Source organism: Macadamia integrifolia, chromosome 6 (genome assembly GCF_013358625.1).
Source record: "Macadamia integrifolia cultivar HAES 741 chromosome 6, SCU_Mint_v3, whole genome shotgun sequence".
Lineage (NCBI taxonomy): Eukaryota > Viridiplantae > Streptophyta > Magnoliopsida > Proteales > Proteaceae > Macadamia > Macadamia integrifolia.
The window spans coordinates 33,416,053-33,436,137 of record NC_056562.1 but is presented as its reverse complement, the minus strand read 5'-3'; the positions used below and the strand labels follow the sequence as shown (position 1 = coordinate 33,436,137).

General features: G+C 36.7%; 2 protein-coding genes across 2 annotated transcripts; both read left to right on the top strand.

Annotated features, from left to right (window-relative positions):
• The first annotated feature begins 6,718 nt into the window (after positions 1–6,718).
• Positions 6,719–10,137, top strand: LOC122081485 (probable ascorbate-specific transmembrane electron transporter 1). The gene is made up of 4 exons (XM_042648631.1): positions 6,719–6,965; positions 7,074–7,122; positions 7,225–7,424; positions 9,646–10,137. The coding sequence occupies exons 1-4, from the start codon at positions 6,822–6,824 to the stop codon at positions 9,943–9,945; spliced, it is 693 nt and encodes a 230-aa protein (XP_042504565.1). The 5' UTR covers positions 6,719–6,821; the 3' UTR covers positions 9,946–10,137.
• Positions 10,138–14,643: 4,506 nt separating this feature from the next.
• On the top strand, positions 14,644–16,741 carry LOC122080801 (probable ascorbate-specific transmembrane electron transporter 1). The gene is made up of 4 exons (XM_042647657.1): positions 14,644–14,827; positions 14,952–15,000; positions 15,150–15,349; positions 16,176–16,741. Exons 1-4 carry the CDS (start codon positions 14,702–14,704, stop codon positions 16,515–16,517), a joined length of 717 nt encoding a protein of 238 aa, XP_042503591.1. The 5' UTR covers positions 14,644–14,701; the 3' UTR covers positions 16,518–16,741.
• Positions 16,742–20,085: the final 3,344 nt, after the last annotated feature.

The following is a 20,085-nucleotide window of genomic DNA, read 5'->3' as shown; positions in this document are numbered from 1 at the left end:
AAGGTGAGATCTTTTTTTTCTTGGGGTGGGGTGGGGTGGGGTGGGGTGGGACTGAGGAGGTGTTGGGAGGGGGTTTCAAAAGGGGTGAGGTGGTTGCTGTTGCTCACTCCTTTAACTTTGCTTTAAAGATGCTCATGCTTTGGCCGTGAGATAAGGTGTTCTAACCACAATTTCATCAATTAAGCAAGTGATGAACTGAAACTTGGGGACGCAGGCTTGCGGCAAACCTTAATGGAAGGTAAGTGAAAGAATAGAAAAAACCTCCAACATGCTATCTTGCAGTGATGGACTCTCTCTCTCTCTCTCGTTTGGTCCTTGTGTCTTCTTTTATGAAGTTTGCTATTAAAAAGAGAAAAAAAAAAGAGGAAACCCAACATTGTCAGGGGCTATTAAATGCAACTTCCCTCAATTCTTTTAAGTTTTTTAACTTCCAACCCTACTTCCCATTGTGAATTGATTTCCAAGACAAGCTCAATGTTTGACACAGGAGTGAGAGAATTGCGAGTAGTCTTCTTCCTTTTCTTTACCATTAAATACTTTTCCATCGCTGTTGGTTACCTATGAAGCAAAAACAAACAGAAGAAAAGGTTTTGCAGTCCTGTTGCTATCAAATTTAACTGTTAATAATGATCCCACCAAGTGGTCCTATCCTCATAGGACTGCAGTTTTGTGTGCCCATCAAGGTTGTCACTTGGGCGTATATCTTCCATTTCAAGCCTCCATGGTTCCTTCGTAACATGATATCTATTCTACCAAAACATAGTATGGCAATGGTATACACCCCATCATACGTATATGTTCTGTGTGCAGCTTTTGAGGTTTATACTTATATTCTATTTGGGAGAGATTCCCATGCTACTAGGGTGGGGAGAAATCTGTATATTATACCAATGGTTGTTCTAAAAAAAGTATCATCCAGGTTGGATTGGACCATTTTTCCCCTCAAAATATCGAAACTTGGTTTTAATTTTTGGACCATTTTGCCTTCCTAGATTAGATACCACCTTATACAAAATTGGCCAGGTATCAATATCAATCAAGCCGATACAATCTTAATACCCAAAACCTTGCCCTCAGGTGTCCAAGAAGCCTTTCCAAATATGCTCTCTACATGTAATGATAGAAAATACTGTATGTTCTTATATATGCAGTTAATTTGTTCGTACCAGAGGCGGTGTAGTAGTTGACAAGCATGTCAATGGGGCTATAAATAATACATGTCCTAGATACCTTTCAAGTGGGTTTAATGGCCCAGTGTATGTTCCCCTGACAAGTCACATGTCCCTAATCAATGGTGGTGTACCAATAGTAGGGCCAGGACAAGCCCGGCCAACTATTTAAGCTCTTCTGTGGCTAGTGAGTGATCCGGGTATTGGCATGGCAAAGTGGGCCTGGACCCTAATTTAGACACAATCAAGTGGTAGCACCTGTTATATGGAGATAAGAGTTACAAAGGATAAGTTCAATTTTTCTCAAAGTAGGGTTGATAAAGAAAATAAGGGCAAGGTTTGAGAATAGACTAATTGGGAAACAGGATTAATTTCATTTTGATAAAAGAAAGTGGGAACCCCAGAGATATTGATTTAATGTGATGTGGGACCATATGTGGAAGTTGGTATTCACATTCATTCACCACCAAACGGGTCCCTTCACTTTTGATAAATTTCTTGAGAGATGGACCCTTAGCTAATCCATTTCTTTCTGCTTTTAATGGATTTCTTTTCATATCTTTTATCTTTATTTTCACATTAGCTTACTCTTTTGGATATGATTTAAGTAAACTAAGCTGACGGTTTTCTTCTTTCTCAAATTACAAAAGGTGATTGTCTTATTATTAGGCTATCATCAAGAGAATCTGCTAGCCATAGGAGGCCCTTAATAGATTAATTATCTCCTTTTGGCTTCACTAAATCCTAGTAATTATATATAGGAGAATGAAACCAGTTGAGATGATGAGAAAACAGAAAAGTAGGAAATAATAGAATGGAAAAGGAGAGCTTAATTAGTCACGGGGTTATCAATGATGGAATTCTAGACTGCCTCGTTTGATAGAGCAACTTATGTACATCGTACTTGTAATTTTAATTAGTTGTACTTAGCTTGAAAGGAGCAATTTTAATTCTTAGTAAAACTGTTATAAAAGGATCTAGAGGGATTATGTTGGGATGAATTCGTTCACCAACAGTGAAGAGGGAATGTCTTAATATACCACGACATCTAACCGTTAGATTAGACTAAGAAAGTGTGTTAATTTTTAACTTCATATTATAGAGGGTGAAAATTAACGATGAAACTCACATGTCCAAGAGTTTGATCATAAAGCTACTTCCATCATGGTGGATGAAGAGATTTTCTCTCTCTCTCTCTCTCTCTCTCTCTCTCTCTCTCACCAAAAACTTTCCTATTATGTTATGGCCCTGTTAGAGCAAACACCAAGAAAGACGAAAATAAACAGACAATAGATCCGCACAGCACAGAGATTTAACGGGGTTCACACACAGTTGTGGTGTGCTATGTCCTCGAGTGAAGAAGAAGATGTTTCACTATACAGAAAAAAGATTATACTCAAGCAGCGGCAAGAAAACTTGCCTTAAAACCCTAGCTCGAAAAATCCTCAAATTACAATGACCTGTTAGACATGACGATAGTATACTATATACTCCAAGTTGTCGATTGACCTATCGGATCACTGTCAATCCAATCGAACCATACCCTGGGGGCTGCATCCCCGCATCCTATACTAGATCAGTGCTGGGCTCTGGGCTTGGGCCTATCAGCCCAACCCCTCTGCTTTCATCACATATATCAGAAAACTTCCCATTCGGATCGCTGCCAACATATGTTGAAAATGATTAATCTTCACAATGGGTTGAGAATTCGAAACAAACTTAACAGGCCCTTATGGGAGAAGAAAAATTAAAAAACCCTTGGTGGCTGAGCTTGGAGTCTGAGCTAGGATGGCTCGATCAAGCAACCTAACTGATCAGTTAGTCACAATAAGCAACCTAAGTTGAGTTTCTCTCTAACTTCTCTTATTTGAAATCGGGGTCACTTTGCCCTCAATGCTGATCAATCAGTCTATCTGATCCGAGCTCAACCTGTCCCAACCTGTTGTCACCTCCACTGCCTACATTGTATCTCCATGCAGGTTAAGTTATTTAGCCAAAACAGTTAATGAATTTAAAAAGATGAAATCTAAACTAGTCACTGGACAAATCATGCATGTTCCCCACTGCCACTAGTGCACCTAGCACATATCACATCTCTGAAATATAATAATATTGTCTCTCTCTCTCTCTCTCTCTCTCTGTTATGCCCATGTCTCTACTCTTTAATGTCCTTTTCTTCAATATTTCAGTGCTGTCTTTTGATTTTCAGTTTTTTGGAAATGTATCCAGCCCTAATGTATCCCTAGATTATAGCCCACTTACACTTTTGAAAAAGAACAAAGAACTAAGAACTAAGAACAAAGAATAAGATCATCACACTGGCTAATCGACCAGAGAGAGAGAGAGATTGCATCCTCGTGTGTGAACAGGCACAGCACACACATAAGGTTCCGTGCTCATGTGAGGCAATGGGGTCAGACACCAAAAGATCCAAGACCGAACCCTCCAAAAAACAGGATTTCCATGATTGATATGATTTGTTTATCTTAAGGAGTGTGTCTTATTCCAACTTTAGAAGAAAGAGATTTTGCTTCGATGCTCTCCCGATCGTCAAAAGAGAAAGAGAGAGAGTTTGATCAGATGAAAGGTGGGAGAACGCCACATGGCACATGGACATGCAAAGATATATCCATGAGAAAAGATGCAAAAATAAAAAGATTACGTGCGATTGAAGCCAATATCACAAGACGCCGGCCACGTGAGTAAAGATCGGCAACTAAAAATAAAGAGGGCTCGACTTTCAGGTTCATCTATCCCTTCTATTCTCTTTTTCTTTTTTTACCTAAAGCCAAAGATGCAAATGGAGTGTGAAATTCGGAATATATTCTGATGATTCAATTTTTGATAAATAGTGTCGATATGTTTTTGACAACTGGAATTACAAATCATGCTAGCTCCACGTGTACATTTTAGAGCTCCATATCCACGAAGCAATCTATGTACATGCTTAGTTTTAGGATTGGAACTGGGCTGGGTTGCGTCCGACTTTTGAAAACCCTAGTTCAGCCCTGAGTTCCCCTAACTCAATGCCAGAAAAATCTAACCCTGACCTATCATTAGGGTCAGGCCAACCCTGATTGGCCCTATAATATTTGTTGAAAATCCATTAATTGAGTGAGATTGTAAGAGATCTGACATGTGATTGATATATATATATATATAGATTTGATCATTGAAGTATGTAACTACGAAGTAATAATTGGATTAAGAACTTAAGAGTGAAGATTAGGGGGGAATAAAGGAGAGTTAGAGTACCTTTGTTGCGGTGAAGCACCCAGTACAAAAAGTTTTTTCTTATTATTATATAAAATCAGAACAAAATTAGGGTCGGGCTGGGCATGGTCTCAACCCTAGCTTGGCCCGACTGTAAGTTGGGCTTTTTGTTGGTAGTGTCAGGATAGCCCTGACCTGCTTTCAAGACCAAAAATCTTAGCCCAGACCCTGTTCAGGCTTAGGGTGGATCCAGATCGTCAAAGCCACAGTTGCACCCCTACGTAATAAATTTATTCTACCTCTCTTCAGCAGTGTTATTTGGAGAGGAAAACTACAGTGCATGGTGGGCTGAAATGAACGGTGGCCCATTGAACACTGCAGGCTTCCCGCTGTACATGGGCCTTGAAGCCCATGTTCTAGTCATGTATCTTCGCATCGAGGACGACCTACTCGAACATGATTCCCATAATGAGTAGATTCCTCTCTGGGCCAGGCCAGACCAAAGTCACCAGCCCATGAACAACATAGATAGGGTTGGGTTGAGTCATTCCAGGGTTATGGTTGCGCGAGGCCAGAGTTGGTAGGCCCAAACTTTACAGGGCCGATTAAAGGAGAGAATTGCTTTTGTATTTGGTGAAGATTTAAGTGTAGGTCATCTCCATTAGGTTGCAGACCAATTTTAAGTAAAATAAATAAAGAAATAAGGCCTTAGTCTAATTATCTGATCAGGTCCCAATAATTGGACTAAGGTTAACCATTCAGCTGGCCCATGTGTAAAAATGTTATTTGGGCGCAAACTGAGACATCAGGGGTTTCGAAACCCATCTGGATTGTGAATGTGATGTCACAACTCACGACCATATATATCCTATTCATGTCTGATGGGACACTTGTATTTATTTGGGAAAATGTCCAAATCAGGGAAGCCATGTTCATGCTGTGGAGATATAGATTACTTAGGCATCCATCTTAAGTACATGGAGACTCCCTCAGCAGTACTGAGGCTAGTTGAAAAATGAGAAAGAAGACCTACTACTTGATGGGTCTACTTGATCTTCCTCTTCTTGACTTTATGGCCACTGGTGCTACATATTCATACTTTGGTGAAGTAGAAAAGCCCACATGATTGGTCTATATAATAGAAATAGGTGCTTGAAGTGAGAAAGGATCCTCTCTGTTCTTTAATTATTATTATTATTATATTTTTTTTACTTCTATTTTTTCATATTTTTTCATTATTTTTGGGAAAGGGTTTCTGAAAGGCATTGTGGCTCCTAAACCAATGTGTGTGGACGATGGGGCGATGGGAGTGTACGCGAAAGCATCAACAAGGGTGAGATTTCTATATTTCATGAGAATATGACAATCATTTTGCCTCCTTCTATATGTGGGTGTAAGGATTATGCTGTTTTTCAGGTTTCTTTTTCTCTCTTTAGAATTGAATCAAGCCACTATTCATAAATATAATGGGATAAATGGTAAAGTAAATGTTTATTGTAATGTGCTTACGTTAAATCTATAGAATATTAGAAATGAAGAGAAAAGAAAAACATTTTTATAAGGATCAAGTTTTCCTAAGGTCATGGTGATTCACCATAGCCTACTGCAACCCAGACAATAGGGAAAGAAAGGTGGGGAGAGATATCGTTCAACCAGAGAAGAAGAGAAATTTTTCATTTTTATAGTTTCTAAAAAATTATATAACTAATGAGAGAAAGATTCTCACAACCAAAATCCGGCCATTCCCCACTCACGATCACTTTCTTCACTGACACTCTTTCTCCACTATGGAAAACTTCCTCCCTTATTCAATATTGCAGATTTTATAGTAAAGTAGTTAATAGTCAACAATTACTTAAATTATTTAAGACATAATGGAGCCATATATGTTAGCTTTCAAAATTAATTTTTTCGTCAAGTTTCAGAATTATTTATCATGAAAGGTCTGCACATTACTATCTCATGGAATATATTATCATTTTCATCAATAATATTCTTACACATATAAACTTATTCTTTAAGAAAAAAAATTGTTATTTATGCATTGTGGGATATCTGTTGATGCTTGATTGGTCCGTTCATCTTTATCATAAAAAATAAATAAATAAATAAAATAATTAATTAAAATAAAAAGGTTTAGTTCATCAATTATTTGGATCATAATTTAAGAAAAACAAGAGCGGTAAATACAATAGATGGCTTCGTCTCGTTGCAAATAAAGTCTCGCCACGTGGTGATATTACAATTTAGGATGAATAAGGGACGATTGAGATCGATTATGCGACCCCAATACGCAAACAAAAGGTAAAGACAAAGGGATAGGCTTCTTCCTAGCCTTCTTATTAGAACAAATCTGTCTGCGCTTCCTCCATTTGTTTAGGGTCCAAGGAGACTGAAGGAGCAGAACACTCACTGCCAGGGAAAGACCAAGAGAGAGAGATGGGGATAAGGGTAGGTGCGGTGCCATTCACGGTCGTATCGCATGTGCTGGCCATTGCAGCGTCTTTTTTGGTGTTGGTATGGTGCATCCATTACAGAGGAGGTCTTGCCTTCGAAGCCACCAACAAGTCTCTCATCTTCAATGTAAGCTGCTCCACCTTCTTCTTCTTCTTCTCTTGCTATATGGATTATGATATTAGGTCTAGTAATTCAAATTTGAAAACAGATTAATTGTACTTAATTAATTTGCAGATTCATCCGGTGCTGATGTTGATTGGATTCATAATTCTAGGTGGTGAAGGTCAGGATTTTAAAAATCATTTATATATATAACCTTGTAAAAATTTCTCTTCCAATTAATTTCCGATTCCCTTACTGAGGTTTTTTTTTTTTTTTTTGGCAGCCATAATCAGTTACAAAGCTTTTCCCTTGTCGAAGGAAGTGAAGAAGGTGGTCCATCTGACTTTGCACTTCTTTGCCCTCATCCTTGGCATTGTAGGCGTCTACGCCGCATTCAAATATCATAATGAGAGCTCCATTGCCAATCTCTACAGCTTGCATTCCTGGATTGGGATCGGAGTTATCTGTCTTTATGGTATTCAGGTAATTAATGAGAGCTCCATTAATGCCGCCTAGCTTCTTCATATTTTTTTATTTTTTATGAGGGAGAGTTTGCTATGTCGTGTGGGGGGTGGGGGTGGGGAATACAAAATATCCACCCCTATCAATGCCTTGTGCACTAGCACTACTTGACTGGCCCCATATTGATCCAGGGCCACGAGACTAGGTAGCACTTTTCTTCCCCATAAGTTAAATATAATGGGATAACCCAAGAAATACTTTGAGGTCCAATCCAAAAGCCCGGTGGTATATGAATACACGTCCAAGGTTTAAAAAAGAAAAAAAAGAGTTTATACGAGGCTCCCACATGCTCAAGATCCAGGATGTTAGATGATATCTCTATCACTTTCAAACATCTCGACGCCCTTTTACTATTGGGCTGGGCAATAACCAGAGTAAGATAGGACACGAAATATCACATGGGACACTAAGGCTCTGTATTGTAACGTTTTAAAAAATGGATTCTGTTGTTTTTTCATTTTTTTGGAACAGAAATGGGGTAAAAATTGTATGGTAAACCGATTCAATTTCTTAATTTTTTGAAATAAACCAGATACTTTGAAGGCTTTGGAGTCATTTTTTTGAAACATGAAAAGCAAGCTTTTCATTCTCATAATCGATTATGAGCAAAAGGCGGAGAAACAATGGGTGCTTTTAAGTGATGAGGGGCATAAGTGGTATTTTTCATTTAAAACATAAACTTGCCTTAGAACCGTTGAATGATCTTCATCTTCTTCAATCACACAAAACCCTAGCCTTTTGTGACATCCCAACATTTGACGTTTAGGAGAAGGAAATCTCAGGTACCTTCTTCTGCTTCTTCTTCCTCCTCTTCTTCTTCTCTCTCTCTCTCTCTCTCTCTCTCTCTCTCTCTCTCAACTGGAAGAAGAAACTTCAGGAACCAGAAAGGGGCGAAGGAAAGAATTGAAATCAAGCATAGCCTTACTCCAAAGAATTCGAGCTCGATTTTAGGCTTTTCAGGTACGGACGTCAACGATACCGATTATGATGGATTTATGGAGCAAGAAAGTGAGATGGATTTTTTTTAAGGAGGGAAACGAGATGGGTTTTTGGTATTTCAATTGAGCCGCAGAGATTTATTTGGGTTTGAAGGATAGAGAGGCGAAATATTGCAAGGCAGGGCAGCCATTTTCCTTCTCTGATTTCCTTTTTCTCTATTCTTTTCTCTCAACTCTCAAGCATTTGAGAAAATGGTCTTAATTAGATAGAGCAAGTTGGGTTGTTTCTAGAAAAGGGTAATTTCATCCTTCACATATAAAATTTGTGTGTTCAAAAGATGAAGCTTTGCTGCTTTGTTATCCTTTTGGAGTTAAACGATATGGGATGTGGTTGTTTCTGGAGAGGATAATTAATTTCATCCTTCTGGTTTTGTATTTGTTCAGTGTTGGTTTTTGAAAACACTTGCAGATTGCAAATTCAGAAATCTTTCTGAATTTGAGATTAAAATATGAAATCCAACCTAAACCTGAACACCATCTTATCTAATTAGATAAGAAATTGCTGGTTACAGAAAATGGTAATCCATGGTTTGGAAACTCTTTTAGCCTTAACTATCATTTAGTCTATCATGGTTTTATCTAAGAGTTGGTGGCTTTGAGTTGGCCACTATCTAAGTTGAGAAACAAGATCTTTTTGAAATCCTAGCCCCCCTCAAAACTCAAACCCATGACTTAGATTGAACATATAGTAAGTACAGAATTTGCCTTAAGAAGCCATTTATATTGAGGGGAGGAATGACTAGGTAGTATTTGATGTTCCTACTTGTACCCTCTTGTTGAAGGATAGTGAAGAGATAGATGGTCATTTCCTTAAGAAGATCAATAATCGTAATAAGAATGATGGAGAATGGTGTAGGTGGCATTTTATGTAATTATTGTTTTCACAACAAAAAATGTTTCTGTTAATTGCAAACCATACAAGTTCTTGTTTCTTCCAAGTTATAGAAACTTGTTTTTTTTAGCTTTACCATACAACATTTAAGGTGCAGAATCACGCCAAAAACACAGAAATACAAAAAACTATGCCGAACCGAGAATCAATTTTTTAAAATAGAAACGTTACAATACGGAGCCTAACTTACTAAGCCAAAAACTTAAGCTATTGGGCTTATGGGCCTTGCTTTTTTTATTTTCTGATAACTATGGGCCAAGTTTGAAACTAGTGAAATTGAAATGCTTTGCAGTGGATATTTGGGTTCGTGTTGTTCTTTTACCCAGGCGGGGTAGCCGCAGTAAGAGCTGAATCTCTTCCATGGCATGTTTTCTTCGGGTTGTTCGTCCATATATTGGCCATTGCTACTGCAATATTGGGCTTTCTGGAGAAGCTCACCTTCCTCGAGACCGGCGGTCTCTCCAAGTATGGATCGGAAGCTTTCCTTGTCAACTTCACTGCCATCGTTACTGTTTTGTTTGGAGGCTTCATTGTGTTAACTGCTGTTTCTCCAGCCCCTGTAGCGGACGACTTTAGCTACTCAGCTATCTAATATAAATCTGATGATCATAATGGATTGTATATTCATCCATATATAGTTCGTTTTTTTATCAATGTTGATTGTTGGGCTACCATAAGATTTTGAAGCCCTTTTTCTAAGTTCCAAGGCATAAATATTTTGGTGATAGTATATAAATGTTGTTATTTATCTAATTTATGATTTGATTGTGACAACACAATTGCATGAGTTTCCCAATTTCGTTATTTATTGTGTCATTGCCTCCATGGTTTGTAAATCTGGGTTGGGCCAGTGGTTTAACCATGGAAAGTAAGATTTGGTCCAGCTATTTAAAACCGCATTGACTAGAACTTGAATTGAATCAATGGACGGATTTTGAGAACCATGTGGTTTTGTCCAATGGGAGCGCACGCCCAGGCATCCGATAGGGAGGGGTGGGGTGATCATTTAATTACCCTTGTGTCTGGTTGCAAGAGCACATGATTAGATAACATTTTTTTATCTGCAAAAAATAATTATGATTAATACTCATGTAATTTTCTATTAATTAGAGAAGCTTACAAATACCCTTTTTTTTTTTTTTTTTTTTTAAGATAAGTGTATTTTATTAGAAACCATAGAATAAAGTTTCATTACAATCAACCCACAAGAAGGATAAAATGGAAGGAGGGGGGAAGTGGCCGCCCAAGCTTTCGGTTACCTGATGATCCACAAGTGCATATCTTCACAGGGAAGAAAGCTCTTGATCCAACTAGCAAATTGTTGGTATATGATGTCTTGTATTCCGTCGCAATTTAATCTAGAGAGTACTGGTGCAACACCTAGACAGGCAGGACGGCGGTCCTGCTAGCAATACTGAGAGGTGTGAGGACAAGCGCTGTAACCCTATTCTCTATTGATAGTGAAGCAGGATCTCATCTCACCGGGGACGTAGCCAACCTTGTCGAACCTCGTAAAAATCCGTGTGCATTGTTTGTTTTGTTTTTCCATTATCTTCTGCATCATTTTAGGGTTGCGTTTCTACACAAAACCCACAGGGAGAAGATTAGATACTACAACCCTTATGCATCCCAATAGAGAAGAATCTCAAATTGTAGGAAACAGAAGCCTCTTATATGCATACGAGAGAAAGTGGGTTTCTCTTGCATGAAGGGAAGGGTAAAAGACAAGCTGCAAAAATCTGATGAAGATCAATGAAACAGTTTTGTACATCATAAAGAACAAAGAGATCATTCGTGTGAAGAGGAGAGAGATATAGAGAAAGTGTTAGCATACCTTCCATAGTCTGCTCAAAGAATCTTTTCCTTAAATAAATAATGGGAGAGGGTTTCCATGATGCCTGAAAAGAAAGAATATGCATGCTACACTACTCAGAATGTGGTGGATGATATCATTCATATTAGGCCCACATGGGGCGCAAATGGTCAAAATAGGACAGAATGTCAATCTAGCCTCATTGTTTATTATGTGAGAGGAGTATATTAGAATCTAAACAAGGGTGGCACATGCTTCCTTTTCCCATAAATATTGATGATTTAAAAATCATGTCATGTGACATGGAATTTCAAGTTAAATCCTTTTGTAGACAATTTACGAAAAAATGGATTTATTATCAAGCATCTCTTTTGTTCATAGGAAAATCAAATGAATCCCATATGCTAATATATGCCTCCAACCAGTAGTACAACAAAATGAATAATTACTATCTAACTGCAATGATATCATAAGGACCTCTCAAGTCTAAGAACCAATTGCAAACTTTTGTTAAGAATCTTGTTGATATACAAAACACAGTAATCCACTCAAACATTCCCCATATTTGATTCAATATACACAAATATGTACATTCAAATTTTTCTGGGACTCATCGTTACTAAGAACGCACAATATGACAACCATGTGAATGGAATGCATAATCGTTTTCTTAGTCATGAACAAAGTAAGATATAAATCCAAAGACAATTAGGGCAATCAATACCCAAATAATAACACACAAATTAAATAAAATTTAACAGTTTAATTGGATTTGATGGACTCACCTATTTCATATTGGGACTCTTCATCAACTCCCCAGCTGTTTGATCTTCATCCTTTTGTTTCTACTTTCCAGCCCCAGGCCTGTTTGCAGTTGCCCCAGCCCCTCATTCACTAGTGACTAGCCTATGCCTATCTACCTAAATTAGATGCGGGGCTGGGCCTTGGGGTTATAAAAGAAAACAACTATATAAGTGTTGGCCAAATCAATCAATTTAATAGAAAGGAAAATTTCTTACCCGACATGAGGCTGTCTATAACAAAAGTTATTTATTACTGTTTTTATGTGAAATGATAAGATTTATCCTTGTTACGATAAAATTTTCTCTTACTTATAAAAATGATCGATCCATATTAATTTAATTCCTTTCAAAATTGTTTACTGTGAATGGTCTTTACATTATTGTTTCATTGAATATATCTATATATATATACACTATTTTAATCAATAATAAACTATTATAGACTGTTGTTAATTATGCACTGTGAAACTATATTAAGTATCTTTGAATTTTATAATAATTACAGTATCAAATATAACTTATATCTCATATTTGGCGGATGGCTAATACAACCAAATATATGATAGGATGGTTTTATTTGAAGTGACAAGGCAACTAATTAATTGCAGCTCAAACTTTGTGTTCAAGTGGTCCACATGACTATTTGTCCTATTTTTTAATGGTTGGGGGTGGGGGGATACCTACCACAAAACTACATCGTATCACTCTTTTTCTAATTCATCTGGTAAGTTTCAATATAAATAAAATTTGTAGATATGGTTGCGAAAAAGGGAATGAAGATGTACTTTGGACTTTCTCAATTATATTTTTTTCTTTGGCCATTTGCTTTTGATAGTTTCTCTTAGGTTACATATATTTGTTTGGCAAGAGAATGAAAGAAAATAAAAGTTTTATGAGAAAAATCAATGTTTTTTTTTTTTTTAGAGTAGAAATATTATATTACATTACTTTTTAAAATTGTCTCAGGCTTCAGAAGTTTCTCAGATTCCATGAGATTCATAGAATTTGTTGTAATCAAACTTTTTTGGGAAGAATTATTTTCTTACAATTTTATTTATTTATTTATTCCCCTTCTATGAATACTTTCTTTTCCTTTTCTTTCATCCTCCTGCCAAACAAACGTACCATTGGTATTAATTTTAAATGAAAACGCGCCTTATCATTGGCATGGTCATTTACTTATTTGCAATCCAGGCTACTTCACTACATGTCAATCTAATTCTTTAAAATTAAGCCAAAAATTAAAACCAACTTCTAGAAAAAAAAAAAAAGTATTAACCTCTCCAAAATTGTTTGAAAGAAATGATTAAAATTTAACATGTCAAGAGTTCCTATGTATCAAGTGGCAGCTAGGACCAAATCATCTCTCCCTTCAACCCAAACTGAGTCTATTTTCTAAAGCTTGAAATGATCCACCTACAACACACCTCCATCATATGGCTAATAACTTAAAATGGCCGAGTTATCAGCTATTTTGGCACTATTATTCAATTGAATATTTAATAATATCTTTGACATAAATATAATATTGGCATAAGATTGTACAAAGTGTTATATACAATTAGGGCAAGTGTTTTTTGTTTGAGAGAGCTCTGTGCAATCAGACACAAGGGCGTGAGCTCCATGAATTGGTCCAGGATAGAAAACTTTGTTCATTAAAATTAAAATTAGTATTTGAGACTCACTTCCAATCTCACTCGTTTACTGTCTCCCACATATAATGAGTAACTAGATTATGCCCGTAAGTCATATAAATTAACTCTCCCATGGCTCTATCTCACCTTTAATTATTATGTTTGTTGGTCGGTGCATTAGTTTAAAAATGGAAATAGAAACCTTGTAATCATGATTGTTCACATCTTGGTTGGTGAAGTGATTCTTCCTTGGTGATTTTTTTTTTTTTTTTTTTTTTTTTTTTTTTTTATCAAAATGGTGAATGGCTGTTCCTTACCTAGCAAATAAAGCTAAGAAGGCATGTGAGAGCCAATTAGCACCTCTATTGGTTTTAAAGAGAAAGAGAGAGGCAGGCAGGTGCTACCGAAAGCTACACTCTAAAATAGGAAACATTATCACTAAAAAGGCCTGACTAAATTAAAGCCCTTTGATTAGTGAAAAAAAGGCAAACAGACAAAAAGGAAGAGCAGGTATTAAGGAGCTCAACCATATTCCAATTTTGGATAGAGATGGATTGTTAATAGAAAAATTCCAATTGGCGCAAGTCAAAGGAAGAGAATGGAAATGAAATTGATTTTGAAAAGAATAAAAAAGAAATTACAATCATGATTGTGTAAGTTTAACACTTTATTGTATTTGGTAATTATATTTGGACAAATGATTCCGAGTAATTGTATTTCTTGAAAGAACATTTTTTGAAACAGCAACTGAAGTCTCATTCACACCTAATCTCCACAAGAACCAATGGAAGCACTAGAGAAAGTGTTGCACAATTCCTACGTAGAAAAACCCACATGTCAGGGAGGAGAGTGAATTGAAAAAATGCATTAATTAAAGTATCTTGATGTTAGGTAATGAATATTTACCAAAAATAAATAAATAATGAATAAAAAAAAATTTCATTTTAGTATTATTTTCGATTTCATTGATTCCTTTTCCTTTATATTGCTTGCAATCATAGGGTTATTGAATGCAATACTGCTCTTCCCCCATTGTTTAGTGTCTAAGGAGACTGAGTGAAAAATAGTGCCAGTGAAGAGAGAGAGAGATCATCTGAGATGGTGCCACTCACTATGGTAACACACTTGCTGGGTATTGGGGCGGCGGTTATGGTATTGGTATGGTGCATCCATTTCAGAGGGGGTCTTGCCTTTGAAGCCACCAACAAGTCTCTCATCTTTAATGTATTCTTCTTTCTTTCTTTCTTTCTTTCTTTCTTTCTTTCTTTCTTTCTTTCTTTCTTTCTTCTTGCATCTTTCATGTACAACTCACAACAGATATTTGATAACTCAATATGATACTTTGCAGATTCATCCGGTGCTGACATTAATTGGAGTCATAATTCTAGGTGGTGAAGGTGAGGACCGAAATCAATTTATAGTTTCTTATTTCTGTTCATCAAATTTTGATTCCCTTAATTAAACTGTGTTTGGTAGTGGTGGGATTAATTCTTGAGATATGCATATGAATTAATTAATTAATTAATTATTCAATTAATTAATGCAGCCATAATCAGTCACAAAAGTGTTCCCTTCTCAAAGGGATTGAAGAAGTTGATCCATCTCACTTTGCACGCCATTGCCCTCATCTTTGGCATTATAGGCACCTACGCCGCATTCAAATATCACCATGAATGCTCTGCTCCCAATCTCTTCAGCTTGCATTCTTGGATGGGGATTGGAGTTATCTTTCTTTATGCTATTCAGGTAATTAAACACGTTCATCTCCATAAAGCCTAGGGACCAGAGAGTGATCCTAGGGCTGGGAGGACCTGAGCACGTGTCCTTAGGCCTCCCAGCCCAAAGATTAGTCTCTAGTCCCTGGGCTCTATGAAGAGAAATCCTATCCACCCCAGATCAGGAATAAGATCCTCTTCAATTATTGGGCAGCTCAATTAGCAATCTGACAGTTTGGTGGATTTGAGTTGCAAGCCCATTTTTTGGGATGCATGTCCAAGTCCTCCCAACCATTGGATGACTAATTGTGCAATAATTGGGCAACCCACTAATTGGAAAAAAGTTGAAACTCGAAACCTTAATGTTTTTGGGAGAAAGAATACTATATGCATGCGCTTTCTACACTCAGACACATGACATTGTGAAAAGACACCCCTAACCCCCTAGTTTTCCCTACGTCAGGTGTCTAGGCATAGAGAACACAGACAGGTAGTCGTTCTTTCTCCCTAATAACTCACCCAATATACATAGAGCTGGGCTGGGTCGGTATTCTCCATCAAAGTTTTTGTGCTGGTCCATTGCTGGCTTAGTGTGTTATTGGAACATGGGGGTCCAGCATGAGCCCAATGCATTGGCTGTATATCTACTTAGGATGTCAAACGGTTGGTTCAATATGGTTTTATTTGGTCCAAAACGGTTCTGATTGCACCAATCCAAAATGAAGCCAAACCATGAAGGAGAGTTTCGGTTTTGGTCCGGATGATGAACCATGATGAACCATTCCAAGCTCGACTTCCTAAGCGCCTGAGCTAGATATAAGCTTCTGGGCCATTTCTGAAACTGGTTTTTTTTGCAGTGGATATATGGGTTCGTGGTGTTCTGTTACCCTGCCATATCGGCCGGAATTAGAGCTCAATCTCTTCCACCTCACGTTCTCTTTGGGCTGTTCGTGTATATATTAGCCGTTGCCACGGCCTTACTGGGCTTTTTGGAGAAGCTTACCTTCCTCGAAAACTCCGACGTCCCCCAGTACGGGCCGGAGGCTTACCTCGTCAACTTCACCGCCGTCGTTACTATTTTGTTTGGAGTCTCCATAGTGTTAACTGCTATTTCTCCACCACCAAGAACAGTTGCAGTGGCAGTTGCAGAGGACCCAGGCAAATCAGACATAGAGATTTTTGGTATAAGTGATAAATAAACATTTATCTTACCTTTGATTGGGCTGTGACAACACAGTTTTATACTTTTGTATGAGTTAGGCAATTTTTGTTTAGTTTATTTGTTTCCAATGTCTCCATGGTTTGTAAAACTGGGTCGGACCGGTTTGTTGAACTCAGAAAATCGTGATAAGCCGAAATGATGGTATAGAACCACCCTTTACTGGAACTTGAATCAAATCACGGGCTTTTGAAAACCGTCCTCTGGTTTTCTTCTTGTTAGACCTTTTGATTTTTATTTAAAATTTGTAATGGGAAAAAATATTACCAACACGCCAATGTGTCATTAATGATTCCCACTCTCTCTTTCTCTGTAAGTAGATCTAATTAATATGTTTCTACAAAAAAATCTAATTAATATGTTATCTACGTCATCACATAATCATTGTATTATTATTTATATAAAATATTTTCACAATAATTTTTTTTTTCTTACACAAATTAAGATATGTTATTATAAGGTTGTATTACAAAAAATAAGGCTGTGAAACTTGCGTCATAAAAAGGGATTATTTGGATAGGAAGGACCATTTCAAAAAAAAAAAAAAAAAAGAAAAAAAAAAGAGGGACAATAAGGACCATTGAAAATCAAGACAAAGAAACACCATACATGAAAGCGTATAGGGTTGAGATGAATTATTAAATTTAATTTGTAAGAGCATAGGGTTGAGATGAATTATTAAATTTAATTTGTAACCTATTAAAAGATTTATTATTATCAAACGGTTATAAAAACAAAAAAACAAAAAACAAATCATCTTATCCATGTACAAAAAATTAAAAATGATTAGAAAATTAAATTTTCTATGGTAAAATGTGTAGGAACCTCCTTGGAAGTGATTTTTTTTTTTTGGTAGGGAGGGAGTGTGTGTTAAGAAAGTGAATAAAATGGGAGATAAGAAATTGATTAGTTATCTATTCAAAGTTGATATTTTTGTTAAAAAAAATGGTAAGAACTTTTTTGGAAGTGGGTGAGCTTCTGACGCAACAATTAAATTACACTATTGCAGTATGTTAGTCACAAGTTCAAAACAATATATTTTTCAAACTAGGGGGCAAGACTGTGTACTGTGTATATAATTATACATGACCCTCCCAGACCTTGCAATAGCGGGAGCCTTGTGCATTGGATTGCTTTTTTTTTTTTTTTTTTATAAGACCTTTTTATAATATTTTAAAATGTGTGATTGAAAAGTCTTAAAAAAAAAAAAAAAAAAAAAAAAAAAAAAAAAAAGAAGAAGAAGAAAAGAAAAGAAGAAGAAGAAGAAGAAAACCTAAAAGGCAACAACTTCCTTACACCAGAGCAGGGGCTAATGGAAGTGCACATGAATGCATCAACAAGGGATGTAGCCTTTCACGAGGGACAAGGTGATTATCTCACCCTATTTTATGTCTGATCATAAGAACCACATTATTTTGTAGGCTTCTTCTTCAATCTTAAAATATGAAAATTAAGTATAGTAGCATATAATCACACTCTTTAGGTCTAGGGGCGGTAAGAAACAAAACGACGACATCATCTACTTTCCAAAGAAAAAGATTCAGTGGCCTTAGATGGCAACATCCAATTAAAGTGAATTAAATGGGAAATCTTAAGCTCCATGAATTTAGAGGGGAAGAGTGATCTCTTGTGGCCCCACCATTGGGCTGTGGTTGCTTTCGGCTTTACTAACAGTGTTTCTTAATTCTTTCTCAAGTCGCCATTATTACGCCGCCACGGTTCCACCAAACATTTTTTTCAGAATATCTTTCTCTTTCCTTATTCTCTTCTATGCCGATATAAATTGTGAATCCTTGTCAATACTTGGGAGTTCATTATTAACCAAAATTCTTGAATTGAGCTGAGTAAGAATTCAAGGATTAACTAAATGAACTAAACATGAGAATCAAGGGGTAGTGCAGTTGGTGAACAATTGTGCGACTAATTGGCCTGGATACCTATTTTTAACTAAAAAATAAATAAAAAAACCAGACATGAGAAAAGAAAGGGCATAGACAGATTTTACTTCATTTATAGCTATTCTTAAAACCTTGATCTACATGCATCAAAGTCAAAGAAATGTGCCAAGGGAAAAAGATGGTCACATCTCACATTTCTAATTTATAGTTTTCCTCTCACATGAGTATTTTTTTTCTTTTTAACTTATCCTGAAAATGCGGTATCACATATGGATGATTTCGTGTTTAGAATTTTGGACACCTATTTAGTGTGACGTGCAAATTCTTCCGCACACCGACAATGTGGAGAATCCTCTCCCCATAAGACAATTAGGACTTTAAAAAAAAAAGGTGGGGTAGAGGAAAAGAAAAGACGATTGACAGAAATATAATGTGAAAGAGATCATTTGAATCACAGTTTGCTCTCTCAATTGAAAAAAATAAAAAAATCTGAGATTGCTGCATGACCTTGCCAGCGGTGGGAGAGGATGTGGGCAATTGACAATGAAACGACATTTGGCTGCTCAAATAAAACTACCCATAGAAGCTTGGTGGCCGGTTCTTCAACCACAGAGTTTAAAAAAAAAAAATTGTTTGATTCGATGGAAGATTGAGCCCCTTGAATCTTCCACCTGGCTTCTATAATCACAAGTTCACAATTAATTTATTTGATATAGGATCGAGTGTTATCAATTCATCGTGGTCCATTGACAGCTTATAATAAATGGGAAAGAAGTGAGGAGTGATAGGGATCATATTTGAATCGATCATCCCATCGTTCAATTATTGGCAAAGAAAAATTTTGTCCTCTAATGTAATTGATATAAATATTCTACCTCTCTATTATACTGCTTTCATTTATATTCTACAAACTTGTTATATATCCAGCAAGTTGAAGAAGTTCAGACGGATAGTGATTAATGAGTGACGACTAAACTATGAGTAATTTGTCAAAGTCGCAAATACGTCTAAGACTAGTTAACCATGCATCCACCTTTAAACCAGGTCCAATGAATAGTAATTAATGAGTAAAGGTTAAATTCATTCGATTAACCATAAATCCAAAGGATTGAGATGTCCAATTGCCAATGTAAGATTAAATGGATGCATGAATTCCATCCGATCACTGTAACCGTTGGATTAAGAAATATTTTTTCAATGTCTCTTTCTCCATCTAAAACTTATGCATTAAAGACTTCATTTTTCACCATGGGTGAAGGAAATTCGATCTTACCAAATTCCTCCAATCTTCACTCATGAAAAAGTGATTTGAGTCTCTTCACCCACCGGTGGCTTTCAATTTGGTAGGTCGATTCTTATCCAATTAAATCAGAATCAGTGGAAGTAGACTTCAACGATTCCATTATCAAACCAATGGGGTCGGTAACCTAGTGGTGAAAATGCTCTCAGTCCATCACTACTCAAGTTGATTGATTGTGAGTTCAAATCTTGACATGCTCCATTATCACTCATTGATCTTGTGAAAGTGCCGCTTGCCTTACTACTTAAAGGCAAAGGGAATCATAAATCATGCCGCCTTCATAAATCAGTGGCATGGGGTTTGGGTATTTGATATATAAATGACAACTCATTACCTAACATAGGAGGTCC